This window comes from Sabethes cyaneus, chromosome 2 (genome assembly GCF_943734655.1).
Source record: "Sabethes cyaneus chromosome 2, idSabCyanKW18_F2, whole genome shotgun sequence".
Lineage (NCBI taxonomy): Eukaryota > Metazoa > Arthropoda > Insecta > Diptera > Culicidae > Sabethes > Sabethes cyaneus.
In genome coordinates, this window is record NC_071354.1 from 40223512 (window position 1) to 40242655 (window position 19144).

The 19144-nt window shown below is 41.8% G+C and overlaps 1 protein-coding gene across 1 annotated transcript in view; it reads left to right on the forward strand.

Annotated features, from left to right (window-relative positions):
* Positions 1 to 18222: 18222 nt before the first annotated feature.
* LOC128735338 (MOXD1 homolog 2-like) overlaps positions 18223 to 19144 on the forward strand; it is a 55022-nt gene continuing 54100 nt past the window's right edge. The window contains exon 1 of the mRNA XM_053829827.1: positions 18223 to 18495. Coding sequence (XP_053685802.1) covers positions 18223 to 18495 — 273 coding nt within the window. The remainder of the gene's footprint in view (positions 18496 to 19144) is intronic.

Consider the following 19144-nt stretch of genomic DNA (forward strand, 5'->3'; position numbering starts at 1 on the left):
ATGGGGCTGAAGTGTTGTTAATCGTTACAATTTTGACACATTGTTTCGTGGAACTGGTTTAATTATTCGCACCAGCAGCTCTGCTGCCGTCGTCACCACCTTCGTCCGTCGTCCGTTGATCGTGATGAGGTCTCGGATATCACACTCCAGCCCAATCGACAGCCCGAAACCGCGTCCGCTTGTGGTATAAATATTTACACAAACGAACGCCAACCTTCCTGTGTTCTGCATGGCCTGTCAAAACTTCATATGCCACGACACCACCGATTTCAATCCTTTTTGCTCGTTTGACAGCTTTTTGCCACCGCAACCGCGCTGACACTCGAGAGCGGTAATCCAACACTTCCCTAGAGGGGCCTTTACTGAAAATTAATTTGCACCCGAACGGGACACCAGAGCAGAGTGAGAACGAAAAAAAAACACAAAACTCCTCAGCCGTCCTTGAAAAATCCACGAGACCAAAACTTCACACCGTTCCGGAGTGCACATTTTCTACGAAGTCCCCGAATTGAGTCTAATACCATATTTTATTTACCACATTTTCTCGCCCAATTTCTCCTGAAAGCTGTTGCTGCTGCTGCTGTTGCCGCTGTTGCGTGGCACGGAGGAGTATTGAATTTCAAAGCAGCCTTTTTCGGCCTCCTCCTCGGCAGCGGCAGCAGCAGCAGCAGCAACAGCCTCCGGCAGAACGGCGAAGGCCGGGAAAATCTGAACGTGATCCGGCCCCGGCTTGAGTGAGTGCTGTTTGCTTTCTCACTCTCATAGTGAACACGCCGGCCAGCCAGCCAGCCAGCCAGATCCACAAACGCGCGCACACACATATCTCGGAACGGAGCCGGGAAGAGTGTTGGAAATTCTTGATCTCGGCCGTTTCGAAAGTTTTCTTATTATTCGCATTCGTTCGGTGGTGCGGTTTGAGCTAGCCACCACGGTGGAATGTTGTTCAGCCGATGTTGTAGAAGACGACGGATCAAAAACAACCGAAAACAACAAAGAAGAAATGTTAAGAAACCTGGCGCAAACTTATATGGATCGATGGACGGCCCTGCCGCCTGGCCGCCACCGTCATCCGACTTCTTCCCACCGACCCCACCGTAGAGTAGGTAGGAATGACCACATATGTATGTTTTGGAAACTGGTTTTTTTACGCCAAGAGTTTCCAAAAGCCGCAACCAGCGATATTTTCTGATAAATCACCGTTTAGTGTCAGCGCGAGAACACGGCACGGAAATGTTTTTTTTTGTTTTTGGAAGATTCAGTCCCTGAGTCGGCCGACCCGACCGTCGGGACGTGGCGGGGGCGGTCTCTAATTGATGCATTCGTCGTTGGAATGGATTGAGTATTGAGTTTCGGGTGTCAAATTAAGGCTGAGGGAAAGCACTAATTTGGGAGAGGCCGTTCGGCATAATGTACACGCGACGAACCGACGGGACGACAACTTGTTTGGTTCAAGTTCGGGCGGTTTATTTGTATCACTCCATTTGCGGCGGGTTTGAAAGGAAAATTCCTTGCTTCCGGATGTGCTTGCTAATTGAACCGAACCGACCCGAACGGAAGGTGCTAACGGTTTGATTTCTTCGAAGGAAATGTGCGTTTTTTGTGGTACTCTAATCTACTCTGACCAAAAATTTTAAATTGCGTAATCGCAATTTCTTTTTCTCACAAAGTTACTTAAAATTTAATACTCTAATTTTTTGCAGCCAACTTAAGCCATAAAAATGTCTATGTTTACAACTCGTTTACTATCTATCCTGCGCCGTACAAATTATAGCTTTCCAATACTGACGGTCCAGCTTCGGCTACTCTTGCGTCGGGAATTCTGACTACGTGCCCAGCCCGTCGTACTATGGGTACCTTCTTCATATCACGATATTTCTATGCTTCATACAGCTTGTGGTTGTGCAAGTCCTGCATATCTTTTCAAGTTTGCTCTTCATGTCGCATTTTCCAAGGCGATGCTGAAGCAGGCTAGAAAGTGCATACCCTTGCTTCGGTTCATCCAACGTCACGTAAGTAGCTGAGCTCTCATCCGCTATGCTGGTATATAACATTATTTTGACACGTCCAGTGTCATGCACATCAGCTTAACCGGTTTCGTCGGAAAACCGCGTTCTAGCATTATCTGCTACAATTCGTTTCGTTTGAACGAATCATGCGTCGTCTTAAAGTCTACAAGCAAATAATGAATCTGCAAGTTATACTCTCGGAACTTGTTAAGTGACTAACGCAAAGTAACCAACTGCTCCGTCGTGGAGTCATCCTCACGTAAACCAGCTTGGTATTCACCGATGGAGGATTCCGCCAACGGTCTCAGTCTCCAGAATAGGATACGGGGAAGGACCTTATAGGTAGAACTAAGCAATGGTATGTCCCTGTAGTTTTTACACTACGGATGATGTCTTTTATAAAAATAAGGTGGTTAAGGCTATCCAATCACACTTCTGGCAGTTGTTATCTGCTGAATAGATTGCTTCTTACAACCAAGATTTATTTTTCAACTCACTTTGTCACGTATTGTCTTCTTAACCTCTTAACCACAGTTGGTAGCTCCGCTGCCCAACCCTTGCTTATGATTATTATCCTGTTCCTGCTATTCCTTATGTTTATCTTTCCATTCAACGGAGCGCTTCACGCATAGCACACTTGTTCGCCGCGTGCGACGGACACGATCTGACACGTGTGGAAAACAACAACAGCAACAATGTTTTTAATAAATTGAGAGTTCGCTTCCACTTTTGCTTGCGTAATCTAGCGAAACCTAATCCGCCTAAGTTTATCCGCTGGCCGCAGCTCTTGAATCTGTAGTGCGAAAGGGATGCATTTTTACCCGGTTCAGCACGCTCGACACCTTTCAGTGTGGAATTGTGGCGCAGCTTGGCTTATGTTTGTCTTGGGATCATTTCCTATAATCTCACCGAATCTCATGCTCAATCGCTGATGCCACTTACCGATGCCATGCTGCTCTCCTCGAAGCCTCGATGCTTCTCGGAAACAACGGTGAGTTGTCCTAAAAGTTCCTGATTTAAAATCATTGTATAGCGAACACTTCTTGATTTGTGTTTGCACACTTGCATTTTGTAGTCGACGGTCGGAAAATCTACAACCGTTCTCCTCCTGAACTGTCGTTTCTTAATAAGGCCATTACAAATATTTTATAAAGTTTTTGTCCTTCCGGTGTTCGGCCAATGAAGGGGGGGGGCGAAAAAAAAACAAAGTAAATTTTTTAATCGAGTAAAAAAAACATGGATTTTAATAATTTTTATTTAAGGTTTAAACGTGAAAACCGAATCTATTCTTGCTTATAATATATACGTTATTATTTTCTATGCAAAAATATACGAAAAAAGACAAAAACGAAGGAAAATTTTTTTGGACGATTTTCGGAAATTCCATTGTTCGAATTTCTATTTCTGTTTCGTGCTAGAAGCGTTAATTCAACTCGGAGACTCATTTTTCAAGTTTTTCAGACTGTAGAACCCGCAGACAATTGATTTTATAAAAAGAAATTTGACTCATATCCTACAAATTATTTTTTTGCCCCCCGATTTTTCAAGCCAATTTCCAAGGGGGGGGTGACAAAAACTTTAAATATGATTTGCAATGGCCTAATTAGCGAGGCCATAGCAAAGGTGATTGTTCACGAGTTCTTCCTGAGAATACATTTTTAAGCTGAAATCGTTTTCAGAAACGTTTTAGAGAGACCCATGTAGTATATTCGCTGTTGTTTTCCATATATGTGAAATTGTGCCTCAACACGTTGCAATTAAAATTAAATTGCAAGGAAACTAAAAGAGCTAAGAGTTTCCCGCCAAAGAACGATTCGTAGAACAGACAGTATCAGAGCTTTAAATTGGTAGATAAAAGGAATCAACTTTATCCTTACGTTGTTTTAGAAGTAATTTGATGAAAACGATTTGAGAAACACTTATTTCAAAGCTCCTTGCTTCTGAAAAGTTACTAAGTTTCTTAAAGTAAGAAGTCTAAAAGCAATTTTCAGTACAAAATTTTCACAAATTTTCTAAAAATGTTTAATAACTCTGTAATGGTTGTGATTTGATCATATGCGTAGAAGTGTTTTCTTCGTCAAATATGATCCTCAATCACCTACTGAAATATCTGCACCGAGTTAGCTAACACCCTGTATATAACAAGGAAGGAACATACATGAGGTAGCAACATGGGACCACTATTATTCATGTTGTGTTTTAATGACATCATTCTGTTACTAACATCTGTTGCTAAAGTTGCTAAAGTAAGTATTGCTCTATCTTTATTATTTCTGGCCTGATTTTTGAATAGTTCCTAACTGCAAATGAGAGATTCGTTCGTGTCCCCTCTTACGATTATCAGGACAATGCAAACATACTTGAACGCATCTTTTTCGTACGAAATGGTTGCCTGTGTCTTAAGTTGGCTAATCGTTGAGAAAAATTGCATTGAAATGCTTTTAAGCAGTTGTAATAAGCGTAAGAAAGAAGGCATAAAGAGAATCTCTCATTTGTAGTTAAGACCTATTAAAAAATTAAGCGAAAATTGTTGTTTTATACGGTTTTATGTTGTTTTATAGCCCCGTTGGTAGCAAAGAGAGCGCACTTTTCACTACCAACGGTATTACAGCGTTATATCACCATAACCACGAGGGGTAAAGCAATGCTTAGTTCAGCAATATTGTAGATTAAAACTAACTTTATAACTGTCCTGTACAAAACTTTTGGAAATTCTGCTTGACTGAGGCGGTACAGTCAAAAGACCAAAATCCAATCAAACTGTGCGTGCCAATCCTGGTTACAACTATCACAATCTGTTACCGCTGTTTTAGCTTCATGATCAGTTTGTTAACAATTTGTAACACAATCTAATATATAAAAATGGATTTCTGTCTGTCTGTCTGTCGGGATAGAATCAAAAACTACTGAACCAATCGGCATGAAAATTTGCATGTAGAGGTTTTTGGGGCCAGGAAAGGTTTTAATAATGGTTAGAGACCCCTCCCCCCACTAAGAGGGGGGGCTCCCATACAAATGAAACACAAATTTCTGCATAACTCGAGAATTTATCAATCAAATGGAATCAAATTTAGCATGTAGGTGTTTTTGTAGGCATTTTTTTTTCTATGGAGAATTGAGACCTCTTCTCTTTTTAGGAGGGGAATTATGACCCCTCTCTCCGTTAAGAGGGGGCGCTTTCATACAAATGAAATACGAATTTCTTCGTAACTCGAGAACTAATCAAACAAATGGAGCCAAATTTGGCATGTGAAGGTTTTTGGAGGCAAAATTTTTTTCTATGGTGAATTAGGACCCCTCCTCACTTTAGGAGGGGGGGGGGGGCTTCTATAGAAATGAAATACAAATTTCCTCATAATTCGAGAAGTAATCAAGCAAATGGAACCAAATTTCTCATGTAAGTGGTTTTGGAGGCAAGATTTTTTTCTATGCTGAATTGAGACCCCTCTCCTCTTTAGAAAGCGAGTTATGACCCATCTCCCCTTCAAGAGGGTGGGCTTCCATACAAATGAAATGCAAATTTCCTCTTATCTCGAGAGCTAATCAAGCAAATGGAATCAAATTTGGCATGTGGGAGTTTTAGATGGCAGAAATTTTTTCTATGGTGAATTACAACCCCTCCTTCTTTTAAGAGGGGGGCTCCCATACAAATGTCCTTATAACTTGAGTACTAATCAAGCAAATGGAACCAAATTTGGCATATGGGGCTTTGGGGGGGCAGACATTTTTTATATGATCCTCCTCTGTTTAGGAGGGGGGCTCCCATACAAATGAAATTCTAATTTATTTATTACCATTAATTCATCTGACCACAACGTCTACATGAATAAAACATTACTTTACAACTATCTATAGTACATTTAATCTTCGTAATCGGCGTCTAAAACTATCACTAGAACAATGAAAATCAAAAAGTCTGTACACACGATTAAACAAGCAACACATAGCTCTAATTGGCTCATTTTGGCCGTACTCGGTTCGTCGGAAGTCCAAGCGAAGAAATTGTATGTCTCGAAGCGTACGTGGTGTGCCTGCGGTGATGTTTGGAGAGTCCAATTCGCCCACTAAAACTTTCCTGATGAACAGAACTCTTTCAGTTTTTCTCCTATTGTCGAGTGTTTTAATGTTGAGTAAGTTGCAGCTGTCTTGATACGGCGGAAGCACTAAAGGATTTCGCCAGGGTAAAAATCTCAAAGCATACCGTAAGAATTTGGCTTGTACTGCTTCTAACCTGGAGGACCATATTCCAGTGTAGGGGCTCCAAACTACAGCAGCATACTCTAGGATAGAACGCACAATAGAGAAGTACAGGGCACGTAAACAATATGGATCTCTAAATTCTTTAGATACCCTAAATATGAAGCCCAAATTTTGACTGGCTTTAGATATTATATATGAGTAGTGTTCCCGAAAACCGAGGCTCGTATCAAGAAGCACTCCCAAGTCTTTGATTCAAACCCTGTCCAGTACTTCGTTGCTGATGCGGTAGTTCCATATAATGGGTTCTTTCTTGCGACTAAAAGAGATTACCGAACACTTGCGTACGCTAATGGAAAGCTCATTCTTTAGACACCAGTCCGCAAAAATGTCGATTAGTTTTTGTAGTTCACAGCAGTCTTCAGTAGATTTTACCGGCACAAACATTTTAAGATCATCAGCGTACAGCAATCTGAATCCTCGTGGAAGTACAGCACACACGTCGTTAAAGAATAAGGAAAACAATAGCGGTCCGAGATTGCTTCCTTGTGGAACGCCAGAATGATTTCCTTATAACTTGAGAACTGATCAAGCAAATGGAACCAAATTTGGCATGTGCGGGGTTTTGGAGACAGGAACTTTTTTTTATGATGGTTTGAGACCCCTCACACCTGTGGTAGGGGGATAAGGACTGTCATACAAATAAAACAGAAATTTTTGCGTAACTCAAAAACTAATTGAACTCGAGAAATTTTAGACTCTTTCATAAAACATTAGTTAATAACAAGACCACCAGAAACTATCAATAGTAACATTAGATGATTCAGAACGAGCCGGTGACCTGCCGTCGGAAGCGCCGGCCACTGCGGGGGGTATCCCCCGTAGAGATCACCTCTATCTAGGTTTATTTATTTCCCTAGATCTACTGACCTCTATTACTTTCCTTTAGTTGGATCACCCCTGCGAAATGGTACTTTCTACGAAAAGATTTTCCGTGAAATGGTACATCCCGCGTAAGGTTTTTCGCGAAATGGTATTCTGCGAAACTGTATATTACGCATTATGGTCAACCGAGAATTGGTGTTCCGCAAAATGGTATTCGGCGAAATGGTTTGCAATGGGGGGAGTTGTTTTCTATTTTACTGTGAGGAAAATTTGTATATTAAAACACAATTGAACTCCTCAGAAACTTGCAAAACTCGAGATTGTGATAAAGGTCATCCGAGATTCAGGATTGATGTACAATTCAGTTTAATTTGTGGCAATACGAAGTTTGTCGGGTCAGCTAGGATGTTATAAATCTCATATGTATGTATTATAAAACTGATATTACCTTGTTATGGCCTCCTGATTGGGTACTTCTTTTACGCCGAGCATCCTGTAATGCGACTAGTTTCGGTTCCTTAGGGCAAAGTAGTATCTACTTCCTTCAAAGCCTTCAATGGAACAGATCCGCTTTTATCAGTAATGTATATGTAAACCGAACGCACTCTTTCAATATAAACTCCTAGATCACACAAAAACACTTTTTTGAAGGTTTTGTTACGAAACTCAGTAAAAATTTGCATTTCATAAAAAGAAATTCGTTTTTGAACGATAAGACACATTTCTACGTCAACACTTTTTCGCGTCAGCACACGGTCGCAGCCTGCTTCGATCTCCGATTGTAGGTAAGGGTTTATTTTTAGTTTTAACTTTTTCCCACGCAAACTCTGCCAATTTTAACATTATCTTGGCCTCTGTTTTTACGTTTTTGGACAACGAATTTGCTCAGTTTATAAACAATTAATAAGCGTATAATTAATTTAAAGTACATTTTATGCACAAACTTCTGCGGTCATTTATAACTAAAAATATATTCGATCATCATCCAATTCATACAAGTGGCTATCGATTCCGTTCAGTTTCGATCCGCGACCCCTTTCATAACCGTATTCATGACACGCAAATCATTCATTTACGATTGTTTGTGAAACAGTTACTGGCCACTGGCCACCGGCCAACTCTGGCGGGACTGATTATACCGGTACGACAATCGTCCACACCGTCCTCATCTCTCCCTGCCGCTCAAACCACCCGACCAGGACCATGTTAATTGGACTCAATCCGAAATATGTCAGCCGCAGTGTCAAGCTGTCACCCTCGGACATGGATCACCGCACCGCAGCCAACCAGCACTAGCGCTCAACGTGTGCGCGGGGGTAGCGTGGACAAACGAATCCGAGCGGGGGGTTTCCTAATTTTGTAACGGATCTTTTCGATTCGATTTCTCCGTCTACGGATTCAGCGGGATTGGAATCGATTCCTAATTCACAGATTCCGTTTCGCCTCTCGGCTCCTCCGGCGCGGCCGGCGGCTGGTGGCTCGCTGCAGCTTGCAGCATCGATCGGAGCAAACAATTGATCGTTTCTTGGCGATAATACTCTCCGCGTCTTTTGTTGTGGCCACTACGCTGCATCGAGCCTGCCTATTTGTGTATGTATGTACTGACCGTGTAAGAACCGGGTCCAACAAATCGGCTGCGTGACCATAAATGAGCTAGTAAATGTGGTCGCCTTCATCCCCCTCTCTGTCGTTGCCCGCCTGTGCCAGACACAGCCTCAGGCAGTGTTTTAGTTTCGAATCTCTCTGACTCGCACTCGTCTTCCGCCTTGCGTTCAATCTTCTCCATTCGCTTCAGCATCAGCCCAGGCCAGCTCAGGTATTTGACCAAAATTAACTCCGAAATAACACTGGAGGTCTTTGCCGGTACGTGCGTGCGCTGCTGTACAGCAAAGCAGAATCTGGTCAACTTAGTCAGGAGAACGACGACAGCAAAGCAGAATCAGGATAATAAAACAGAAATAAAATATTTTCTTACATCAATATTCCGACCCTTTGTATTCATAATTCTTTTGTGTGTTTTGACAGCATTCATTCTATTATTTAGACAGTGTGAGAGAACGAAAGACCGGGGGGAGAAAGCAAGGTGGTGAATGTTTCCTTCTCCGAAATGGAAGGCACTTTTTTGGTTTCATTTCCACGGATCTGCGCAGAACTTTCGGAAGAGGCTGTCCCCGAAGGGACAGCACAACAGGCAGGAAAACTATTCACCAAGACTGGCCAGCGCACGGAACGGACGACGAATGTTTGTTTATGTAAAATATGAATTTCTGTTTACACGCCTTTGTCCCTGCTTGACAACTGTGCCTGATGAGTGCCTTTTTGCGCTGGGAAGAGCTCGTTGATCGTAAAATTTCACACCTTTTACTTGCTTCCTTCGAGTCATTTTGCACACTTCGTACCTACACCACATTGTTGTCCTTCTGACAGTTGTACCTCAAAATATTGTCATTTCCTAGACAATGGAAGCTACCTCTGAAGCAACTAGCATTTACAACCGACCTGGTCTGGGTGGGAAGAGGACTGGCACGTCTTGCGAGGGGGCGGAGAAGTACCTGAATGATAAATCAAACAAACATTGCCGTTTCACTTCGAATTGAGCATTTTGCCAAAAAATCATAGCCTGTCAGCGTCCGGCACAACCTTCCATTCAAGCAATCAGTCGTCGTCGTCGTCGTTATTCGGTCCAAGTCCGAATTGAATTTCGCTTCCAAGAATTCTGACAAACTAGACAGCTCCCAGACAATGGGCAAGAACCATAAATTCCTCGAGCTCGGGACTGGGAAAGAGACACAACCAAAATATTTATATTAATGAATCGAATGCTTAGCATCCGTCCTCCGGGACCCTGTACTGCTACCATAAACAACCGGTCCTTATTTTAAGAACTGAGTGCGTGCGTGTGCTTGCGTCGAGAACTTCATTTGCCCGATCCCCCTGCTGTACTGGGCGGGAACGCACGGGAATCCTTCTGATTCTTTCCTGGCGGAATTCGAAATGATTTATCGGTCGGGGCCGAGCCCATGGAAATTCGAAAAGCAGCGCTCACCTAATGGGAAACTGAAACAAGAGTCGAAATTTATGAAGTTATGAGGAACTCCCTTTCTCGTCTGAACCGCGAACCAAACCCAAACTCGAACGTTGATTAAATGATTTCTGGTAGAGTTTAATTACCGCGAAGTCTCGGCGGCCCTTGTTAATGGGTGGAACTAATTCCATTCGTTTTTTTTTTCTTTTCGAAAAAAAAACACAACTTAAAAATGAAAAACGAAACAGCACATAAAGTAGGCTTAAGTTAGTTACTTTGTTGCGTCTTGTTTAGACGGTTTTATGTGGTGCGGTAATTAAATGCACGAAAACTTTACGGTGCACCATCGAGCCGGAGGGTGAAAATTGTTACGTACCGGACGGACGCATGGACGGAATGGGGGAGGGGAAGATGAGCCACTTTTTAATTGTAGTCAGCAATTATCCAAAATCGTTAAATTAGTTTCGAAGATCTTCGCTGTATTTTTTTTTTTTTTTTTTGGTTGAAATGGGGAGGTAGTTTCAAGTCTGGCGTGAAACCGTTTTGGAAAACGTTTTATTTGGTTTTTGGTGCTTTGTCTTGACCTCGAAAAACCGAACAACTAAAAGACGATGACGATGAGGACGACGACGACGACCGGTCGAGAGAGGAGTGGAGACGATCGGAAATTATCCTATTAGAGTGATTAAATTATTCACCTTCTAAGAGCCCTCCAGACGGCCAGCGGTGCCGGTGTCTGGCATTTTTTAAAAGTTTTTAGTTTTTCTATTGTGTTAGTCACGTTTTGCGGCTAGAGCTCTAGAATGCGGGACGAAAAAATAAGTTTCCGAGGTGGGAAAAGAGGGCACGAAATAAAATTTACGACTGGCTTAAAAAAGATCAAACCTTTTCGAAACGGGTCCAAGGTTTTGCTCCGTATAAAGAGAGCGTTTGTCGGTTGACTCATCGTCGTTCGGTCTCTCTAGGTGGCATACGACGAATGTTGCGATCGGATGAAAATTCGATTCAAATGACGATGACGATGATGATATCTCCGACTGGCGACGGTGACCTGTCAGTTATCAGTGGACCACTTGGACCGCTCGCTATATGATAGTGGGACCAAGCGTGCTGGCGCCGTCCTAAATGCTTTATGGAGCTCAGCTTAGACGATGGAACGTCCTATGATCTAGCCGTTGTAGCCATTCTGTGAATCCATAATTAGTCATAGTTTAGGCCTTTAGGGCATCATTCGAGAAAAAGACCGATATTATATTCTGTTTTACAATAACTGGACATAACATCCAGTTGTGAATGATTTAAGCTGGACCAGTCTTCGGATAAATTCAGAAATAACATAATAATAAACAAAACAGATAAAAAACAAAAAACTAAATGAAAAAAACCATAGAAAACCAGTGTTGCGAAGCCCACATTCCTGTGGTCTAATTTTCTCAAACACACATACTCGTTCCAACGTACACGACGGCCTAAGCATCCCTTTCGCACTCTCGCTCTTGTTTATTCATGCACTGCGACGACTTTTCGCATGTGGCTCTTCAGCTATAGTAACAACCACGGTCGTCGCTCTCGCTCGTCATTACAGCCCTAGCAGCTGATACCGAACACTCGCAATTGAGGGTGTAAGAAGAAGAAGAAGAAAAGCAAAATCTGTATCTCAGTATGCCGCAAGCCCTCACGGGTAGCTGGTTGCTCACAAGTTGTTTGCCTCATGAGCAGGTTAACCGGGAAGACGCTACGAGACTGTGCTTTCGCGAGTGTGTTGATAGTAGAATGCCTTCATACATCAACGGCTGCGGTTTGTCGTACACTTGCGTCAGTGGCGTAATTGTTGGATGCTATGCTTCTCATACTCGCTCGAGTGACAGCGGGCATCGTTTGTTTCTCACTCGTTTTGCAACATTGGAAATGACAAATTGAACAAATATGATAGAAAGAGGCTCAAAAATGATATAAATAACGACAGAAAAATGACTCCAAGATGTCATAAATATGATAAGGCCATTGCAAATCATTTTCAAAGTTTTTGTCACCCCCCCCCCCCCTTGGAAATTGGCTTGAAAAATCGGGGGACAGAAAAATAATTTGTTGGATATGAGTTAACATTAAAAAAAAATCAATTGTCTGTGGGCTCTATAGTCTGAAAAACTCGAAAAATGAGTGTACAAGTTGAGTTAAGGCTTCTAGCACGAAACAAAAATGGAAATTCGAACAATGGAATTTCCGAAATTCGTCCAAAAAAATTTTCTTTCGTTTTTGTCTTTTTTTCGTAGATTTTTGCATAGAAAATAATAACGTATATATTATAAGTAAGAATTGATTCGGTTTTCACGTTTAAACTTTAAATAAAAATGCTTAAACCCAAGTTTTTTTTGCTCGATCAAAAAATTCACTTTGTTTTTTTTCGCTCCCCCCTTCAGTGGCCGAACATCGGAAGGACAAAACTTTATAAAACATTTGTAATGGCCTAACAAAATGATATAAAAAGGGGTCAGTCCCGGTGTAGGGGTTAGCATTCACGCCTCTCACGCCGAGGACCCGGGTTCAAATCCCAACCCCGCAGGAGTCACGAATGACCCAAGCTGGTTAAAGTGACTATAATCTAACAAAAAAAAAGAAACCATAAAAACACCAAAAATACACCAAAAATACACAAAAAGGATTCGAAATATCTCAAGTTACAACTTGAGTTTTATTACACTCCTATGGTAGTTTTTATGACAAATCCTGCTAACTAAATACTACCCAGCTAGCACCACCTCGTATATCAATGTATGAAAATTAGCATAAATATCTCTTAACAAATTCGGAAATGTAACTAAAGCTTGATAAAGTGCGCCCAAACCCAAGCAACAATTTGGGTTTTATTACACTCTTATTATGGCATTAAAGACCGAAATTGGTCATGAAAACCGCCATAAGAGTACAATAAAACTCACATTGCTGCATGAGAAGTTAATGTTCAATCGTATATGATGATAATAACTGACGTACATACGATTTTCAGTATAGAATTGTACAGCATTACGGAACGAGTCGCGCTTAATCGGATATTGTCGTACATAAATACTTATATAGTCGGAACGCTTATTATTACTCCTAATCACGTATATCGCCTCCAAAATAGTACGGATTTGCCAGTTCTGTGCATTGAATACGATTTATTAGCATGCACATTTGTACGCAAAGTTGATTTCTATCTTTTATATACAGATGAAAATGCTAGCTGGGTAATGTGCAATAAAACCCACATTGATATCCCTACTAGCACAGTTGTTACAAAACAGTTGTGGCAACCGATATACGACTAATTTCAGTCATGAATAAGTTACTGCAACTAAAAGTGCCAAAAGTATGCTATTTGGGATGATACAAACATGAAACGAAAAGATTCAAAAAATTACAAGAATAACACGAGAAAGATAGAAATAAGATACGAATAAGATGTAAAAATGATACAAATAAAACTCAAACATACACAGAAATGAGAGAAAAGTTATTCGAAACACGAGAGACACCCGAAAGATACAAATCTACACTCAAGTACTTTTTTTACACGGTTTGTTTTTTCGATTATTAGGAACGGGGAAACTTGGGTACTATTCATTTATTTCTCAACACATTTGGGAGACATTCGTCACGTAGTTTGTAAAGGGTTCCTAAGTTGCACCGTTCTTGAGTAATCGAATAAAACAAACCGTGTAAAAAAAGACTTTAGTGTATGTTTATAAAATAGGATTTAAAATAGTAAAACATATCAAAAATGATAAAAATACAAAAACTACACAAAAATAATAGAAAAATGCAATAAAAATGATACAAATCATACGAATATGATACTAAATAGCACAGAAATAACACTAAATAGAGACAATAATAATAAAAGCATGACTCAAAAATATCATAAAATGACATTCAAACACTGAGACAGAACAGAAACAATACAGATAATGTTAGTAAAACAACACAAAACAAAAAAAAATCAGAGATGTTGCGTGCAAGATTTTTTGGAATGACACACTACCCAGCCAAACCTTGCCGTAAGTCGTAGTCTTACGTTAAAAAATAACTCAAAAGTTATTCATACTGTATGGTACTATGACACGAAAAGATACAATTATGGGAAAGAGGTAAAATAATGACAAAACTGACAAAAAAAATTATAAAAAACATCGAAATAGAATACAAAAGTAACACAAAAATTACAGGATATAAAAAGTTACACGGAAATGATACATTAAAAACAAATGTGTTACCAAAATGGCACAAAAACAACACAAAAGGATACAAAAATTACAAAAAAATGACAAAAAAATAATACGAAAGGGATACAATTCAAATGACTTATATAATACAAATAACAATACAAAAAATACAAAAAGAGTATGCAGGGTTGACACGAAAATGGTTCATAAATGGTAAAAAACTAATATTGTAGGTATGTATGTATGTATGGAAACTACCACTTATCTCAGCAGAACTTGAATTTTAATTTTTGTACTAATTTTGAATCATTTTTGTGTAAATTTTATGTAATTTTTGTGTCACTTTCGTATGCTACTTTAATCATTTTTTTAATGGTCTTTTTTTTTAAGAAGAAGTGTCTGATGCGAAGAATGATTTATTGATTGGTTGAACTGGAAAATTTCGATATAGACCAAAAATATATCGGGTTGTGCAATGGCAAGTGGGGCTCGCAGCCACTCCTTTCGGTTGGTACCCGAATGTTTTTCTCACTAGACTACTGCCGCTCGCTATATTAGATAGTCTAATATCTAGTTTTGTTTTATTCTCCTAATTCTATCATTCAAACGGTAAATGTATTAGAAATATGATATCTATTAAAAATTATATCTATATGATTATGATATCTATTAAAAATATGATCTAATCAGATCAAATCAGTATCAGATATAGGCAGAAAAAGGCAGAAAGTAGAAGGCAGGAGGCGGATGTTAGAAGGCAGAGGCGTAAAGTAGAAAGCAGAAGGCAGAAAGTAGTAGGCAGAAGGCAGAATGCAGAAGGTAGAAGGCAGAGAGCAGAAGACAGAAGCCAGAAGGCAGAAAGCTGAAAGCAGAATCCAGAAGGTAGCAGGCAGAAAGTAGAAGGCAGAAAACAGAAGGCAGAAAGCAGAAGACAGAAGGTAGAACGTGGAAAGCAGAAAGCAGCAGACAGAAGGCAAAAGGTAAAATTAGTTTCATCTTCTATTTCCGGATGAAATTCTGCACGTGCCTATTGTTCTCTCCAAAAATATATTCACTTACTATATTTTGATATTTTTAGTTAGATTTTGGGGCAGTGATATCAATATGAGGTTTTTCATAACAATATTTCCTCAATCTGGTATTTTTTCCGACAAGGATATGATTTTTGCGGACGCCGCCATACATCCGAACGAAATAATACCGGATACCAAATTCCAAATGTTTCCAGCTGCGAAAGGCAAACCAGCTATCGCATCCTCGAATGCCCACGCAACTTTCGTGTAATATTCCATCAATTTACTTCTTGTACACACAAAGGTTAAGTGGTTAAATGCGCTTTCTTTCATAAAACAATCTTCTTTCTTCAATTTTTAATCAAATTTAATTTTAAAACTGTGATGCTTTACTCTTCATTCGTTTGTGCATTGAAGTAACTCAAACAGCAAACTTTTGGGTGCCTTTGTCAACTTTCCCATTCCGCTGCTACGTCGAGGGATCTCATCGACAGACTAAAGGATTTTCCGGCGAAAAAGAGGCATTTCGTTACCGTTTTAACGGTGCGAATCGTTCCGAGATCTACTTAAGTGGTTTCCACCTACCTACTGACTGCTACTGTGCCATCCATCGCTGCCACACGGCGGTTGAGGGCGGGGGCCGGAGAGGCGTGATCGGCACGAATCGCTGCGTACCTGAGCACTTATCCGTCGTATGGCACCGTCATTGTTCGTTCAGCTTTCCTCCAGGCTCCGGCAGAACCGGCGAACCCTTATCGTTCAGTTTTATTGCCCTGTGCCGGGTCCGGGCCCCACCGGCAACCGGTCGGGGGCTTGTAATCAATATTTTTCCTGAGAACATCGTTTTTCCTCCTCTGTGCTGTGTGCCGACTTGCGTGGGCGAAAATATTTCACCGTTAATAGGACGAACACCGGCGAAGTCTGCGAAAATCTAAATTATCGCATATTTACACCTCCCTTTCACGCATCAAACCCCATATAGGTGTACGCACATATTGGGCTTCCCTGGTGGAATGCGAATCCACCTTCATCACCTGCTGCCATCTATGTCGGTGAATATGGAGCAGATGGAAACCCGGAGGCGGCTTGCACCGAGGACCGACACGACAGAAGTATTATTAGAGCGGGAGGATTAGCATTGCAAATTCTGCTTCTAAATGGGGAACGTTTTGCGAACGGATCGCCCTCCGGTGGGGATTGGAACGAAGGTTCGTAATTTACCGCGAGTGGAAACTCCTGTGGAAATTCGATATCGCTGGCTGCACCTGATGATTTTAAGCGAGCATCATTGTTCACGATATGACACTCAGAAAAAAACGCGTCCCTAGCCGGGAACTTTAGTTCCCGAAAGAGCAACCAACGGAATCGCTTCCGTGCCTGCCTCCGATAACTGAAATCTAATAACCGAAGGAATCTGAGCAATTCGAGTGCACACAAGCACACGACGGCTGCCATTTTCTCCAAGAAGCAATTACTGGCACCGAAATTTATGGCTGGAATTTCGCTAATCTATTTTCCATCGGTGATTCTTTTCCCCGATAGGTGGCGTGGTGCACGCTGAACCCACCGTAGGTAGTAGCGTGTAGCATCCGTACCAGTACCACCCCGCCGCCGCAGCGTAATGGGGCACCCGGGACAGCAAAATGAATTTAACGCAAACTTTTTAATCCAATGCGCAATCTTGCCTAATTCGGCTCCATTAAATCCACATCCTTGTGTTTTACACACGTTTGTTGTCTCCGAGCGAGCGAACCGAGTGGAGTGCCATCGTTTTCGGTGTACGACTTCGAAAAGTTCGGCGGGAACGGAGCGTCGGCGTCGGGAGCTTGGTAGGACCCACCCCGAGGGGCACAAATTTTTCGACTTTTACGAGCCGCAGCAGCAAATTTCCTGCTTCCCGAAGCCAGAAGCTGCGGGAGGAAAGTTACTTCGAAAATCCCGCATGTACTCATCTGCTTTCTTTTTCTTTTTTTTTGTTTTGATTCACGCGCGTTGAGTTTCCCCGGTCCCGGCTCGAGACTGATGTCACACTCGTCGATCCCCCACCCTGCCTTCCGCCGACCATCACCAGGAAAAAAGGGGTAAAGATTTTATGCAATCTTTTCGAGAGCTAAAGATGTGTGCGAAGGGCTGGAACTGCCGGAAGGCGGGTGGTTGGTGCTGCTGGTTGGAAAAAGTTTTCCATGTTATCCTCGTCGAAGCGAAAAGTTGGCAGGAAAAGTTTGCTTTCCACTTGTGTGTTTTAGTTGGGCGCAATGAGAAAGCAGCAGTACATACTGCTTTCCGGCAGTGGATGATGATGGAGACGATGACGAAGACGACGACGACGACGACGACGACAACGATGATCGAGGCCGTCATCGGTACCGGCTTTTTAAAATCTTGCGACGACGACGAACGTCGTTCGTTGAAAAACGGATTTCCTTCCCCTCACAACACACGCGCAGTTAACAGGCGTGGGGTTAGAAGGGATAATAGGGATGAAACTGTAATTAGGATGATGCGAAAACTTTCCCAGGTGAAATTATCTTCGTTAACAAGAATATAGGAAATATTTATGCTTTGGAAAATATAAAAATCGGGTGTTGTAAAACTTGATTGTAGATATTTTTCTTGTTGATTATTGTGGGATGACTAATAGTTCTACAGCTTTAAATATTTTTCAACCATATTATAATCAATACTAATAATTTTCTTTTCAATTTTCTTCCACCAGGTGCCAGGAGTGTGCAGTGTGAGAGCTCCCCTCTCAAAAGAATGAGTGAAGTTCGATAAAAGCCGGCCGATGTTAAAGTGTTTTCTGTTCGAAAACCAAGTGTGAAAACGGAAAGTTTTAACAAAAAAAAAATTGGTGCACTGTTTTCCCTGCAAGTTTTTTTTCTGTGCGCAAAATGCATTCAACCAAAGTGAACCCGTGGTTGGTGCTGCCGCTGCTAGTGGCGCTCATTAGCCTAATTCCGGCCGCCAGCGGCGCTCACTGGGACCATGCGGTCGATTTGGACGAAAACTATCGGCTGCTGTGGAGCATCAACAATCAGGACATTACGTTCGAGGTGCAGGCGCGGACCCTCGGCTACGTGGGTCTGGGCTTTTCAACGGACGGTTCGATCTACGGTGCCGATATCGTGATCGGTTGGGTCGATAACGGGCAGGTTCATTTCCAGGTAAGTGCGTGCGCGTCATCAACGTTCGTTCGCGTGACTTGGGATGCTCGGACAGAGGTCGGCTTCAAATAGACGGGTTTCGCTTTTCGTTGGGGCAGAGATAATTATCGGTTCGAGAAAGCTGCCCGAACTGATGAGATTGGCAGTGACTCTAAACAAAAAAAAGGGTGTCAGTCGAAAACGATGAGGGTTGGCAGAGTGATGCAAACGTGAAGATTACTATCGAACCGGATTTAAAGCCACTTTGCTGGGCAGCTGGTTCAAAATCGATTTTTTGTTTTGTTTAGTTAAAACTAATTTATAAATTTCACCCACCAAAAACAGAAAAACACGAATGCGTGACTGCTGCAACAAACCACCAGCATCACCGCCGCCGCGTGTTGAATCTCGATAAAGTATTTTAAAGCACCGCACCGCGGTCGAATTCCACTTCACTCGAAAAAGCCGAGAGACATTTTGGAAGCCAACCAGAAATCCGAACTGGTTCGAAGTCATTTCTCATACCCACTTGAGCTGGTATTTCGCAAAACGCGAACACTAATTATTACGCTCCAGAAACAGCGCGTGCAATGTGGCTGAACATTTTTCTTATGCACCCTCCTCCCGCGGGCGCGAGGATGATGATGGCGACAGCGACGACGACCGACGG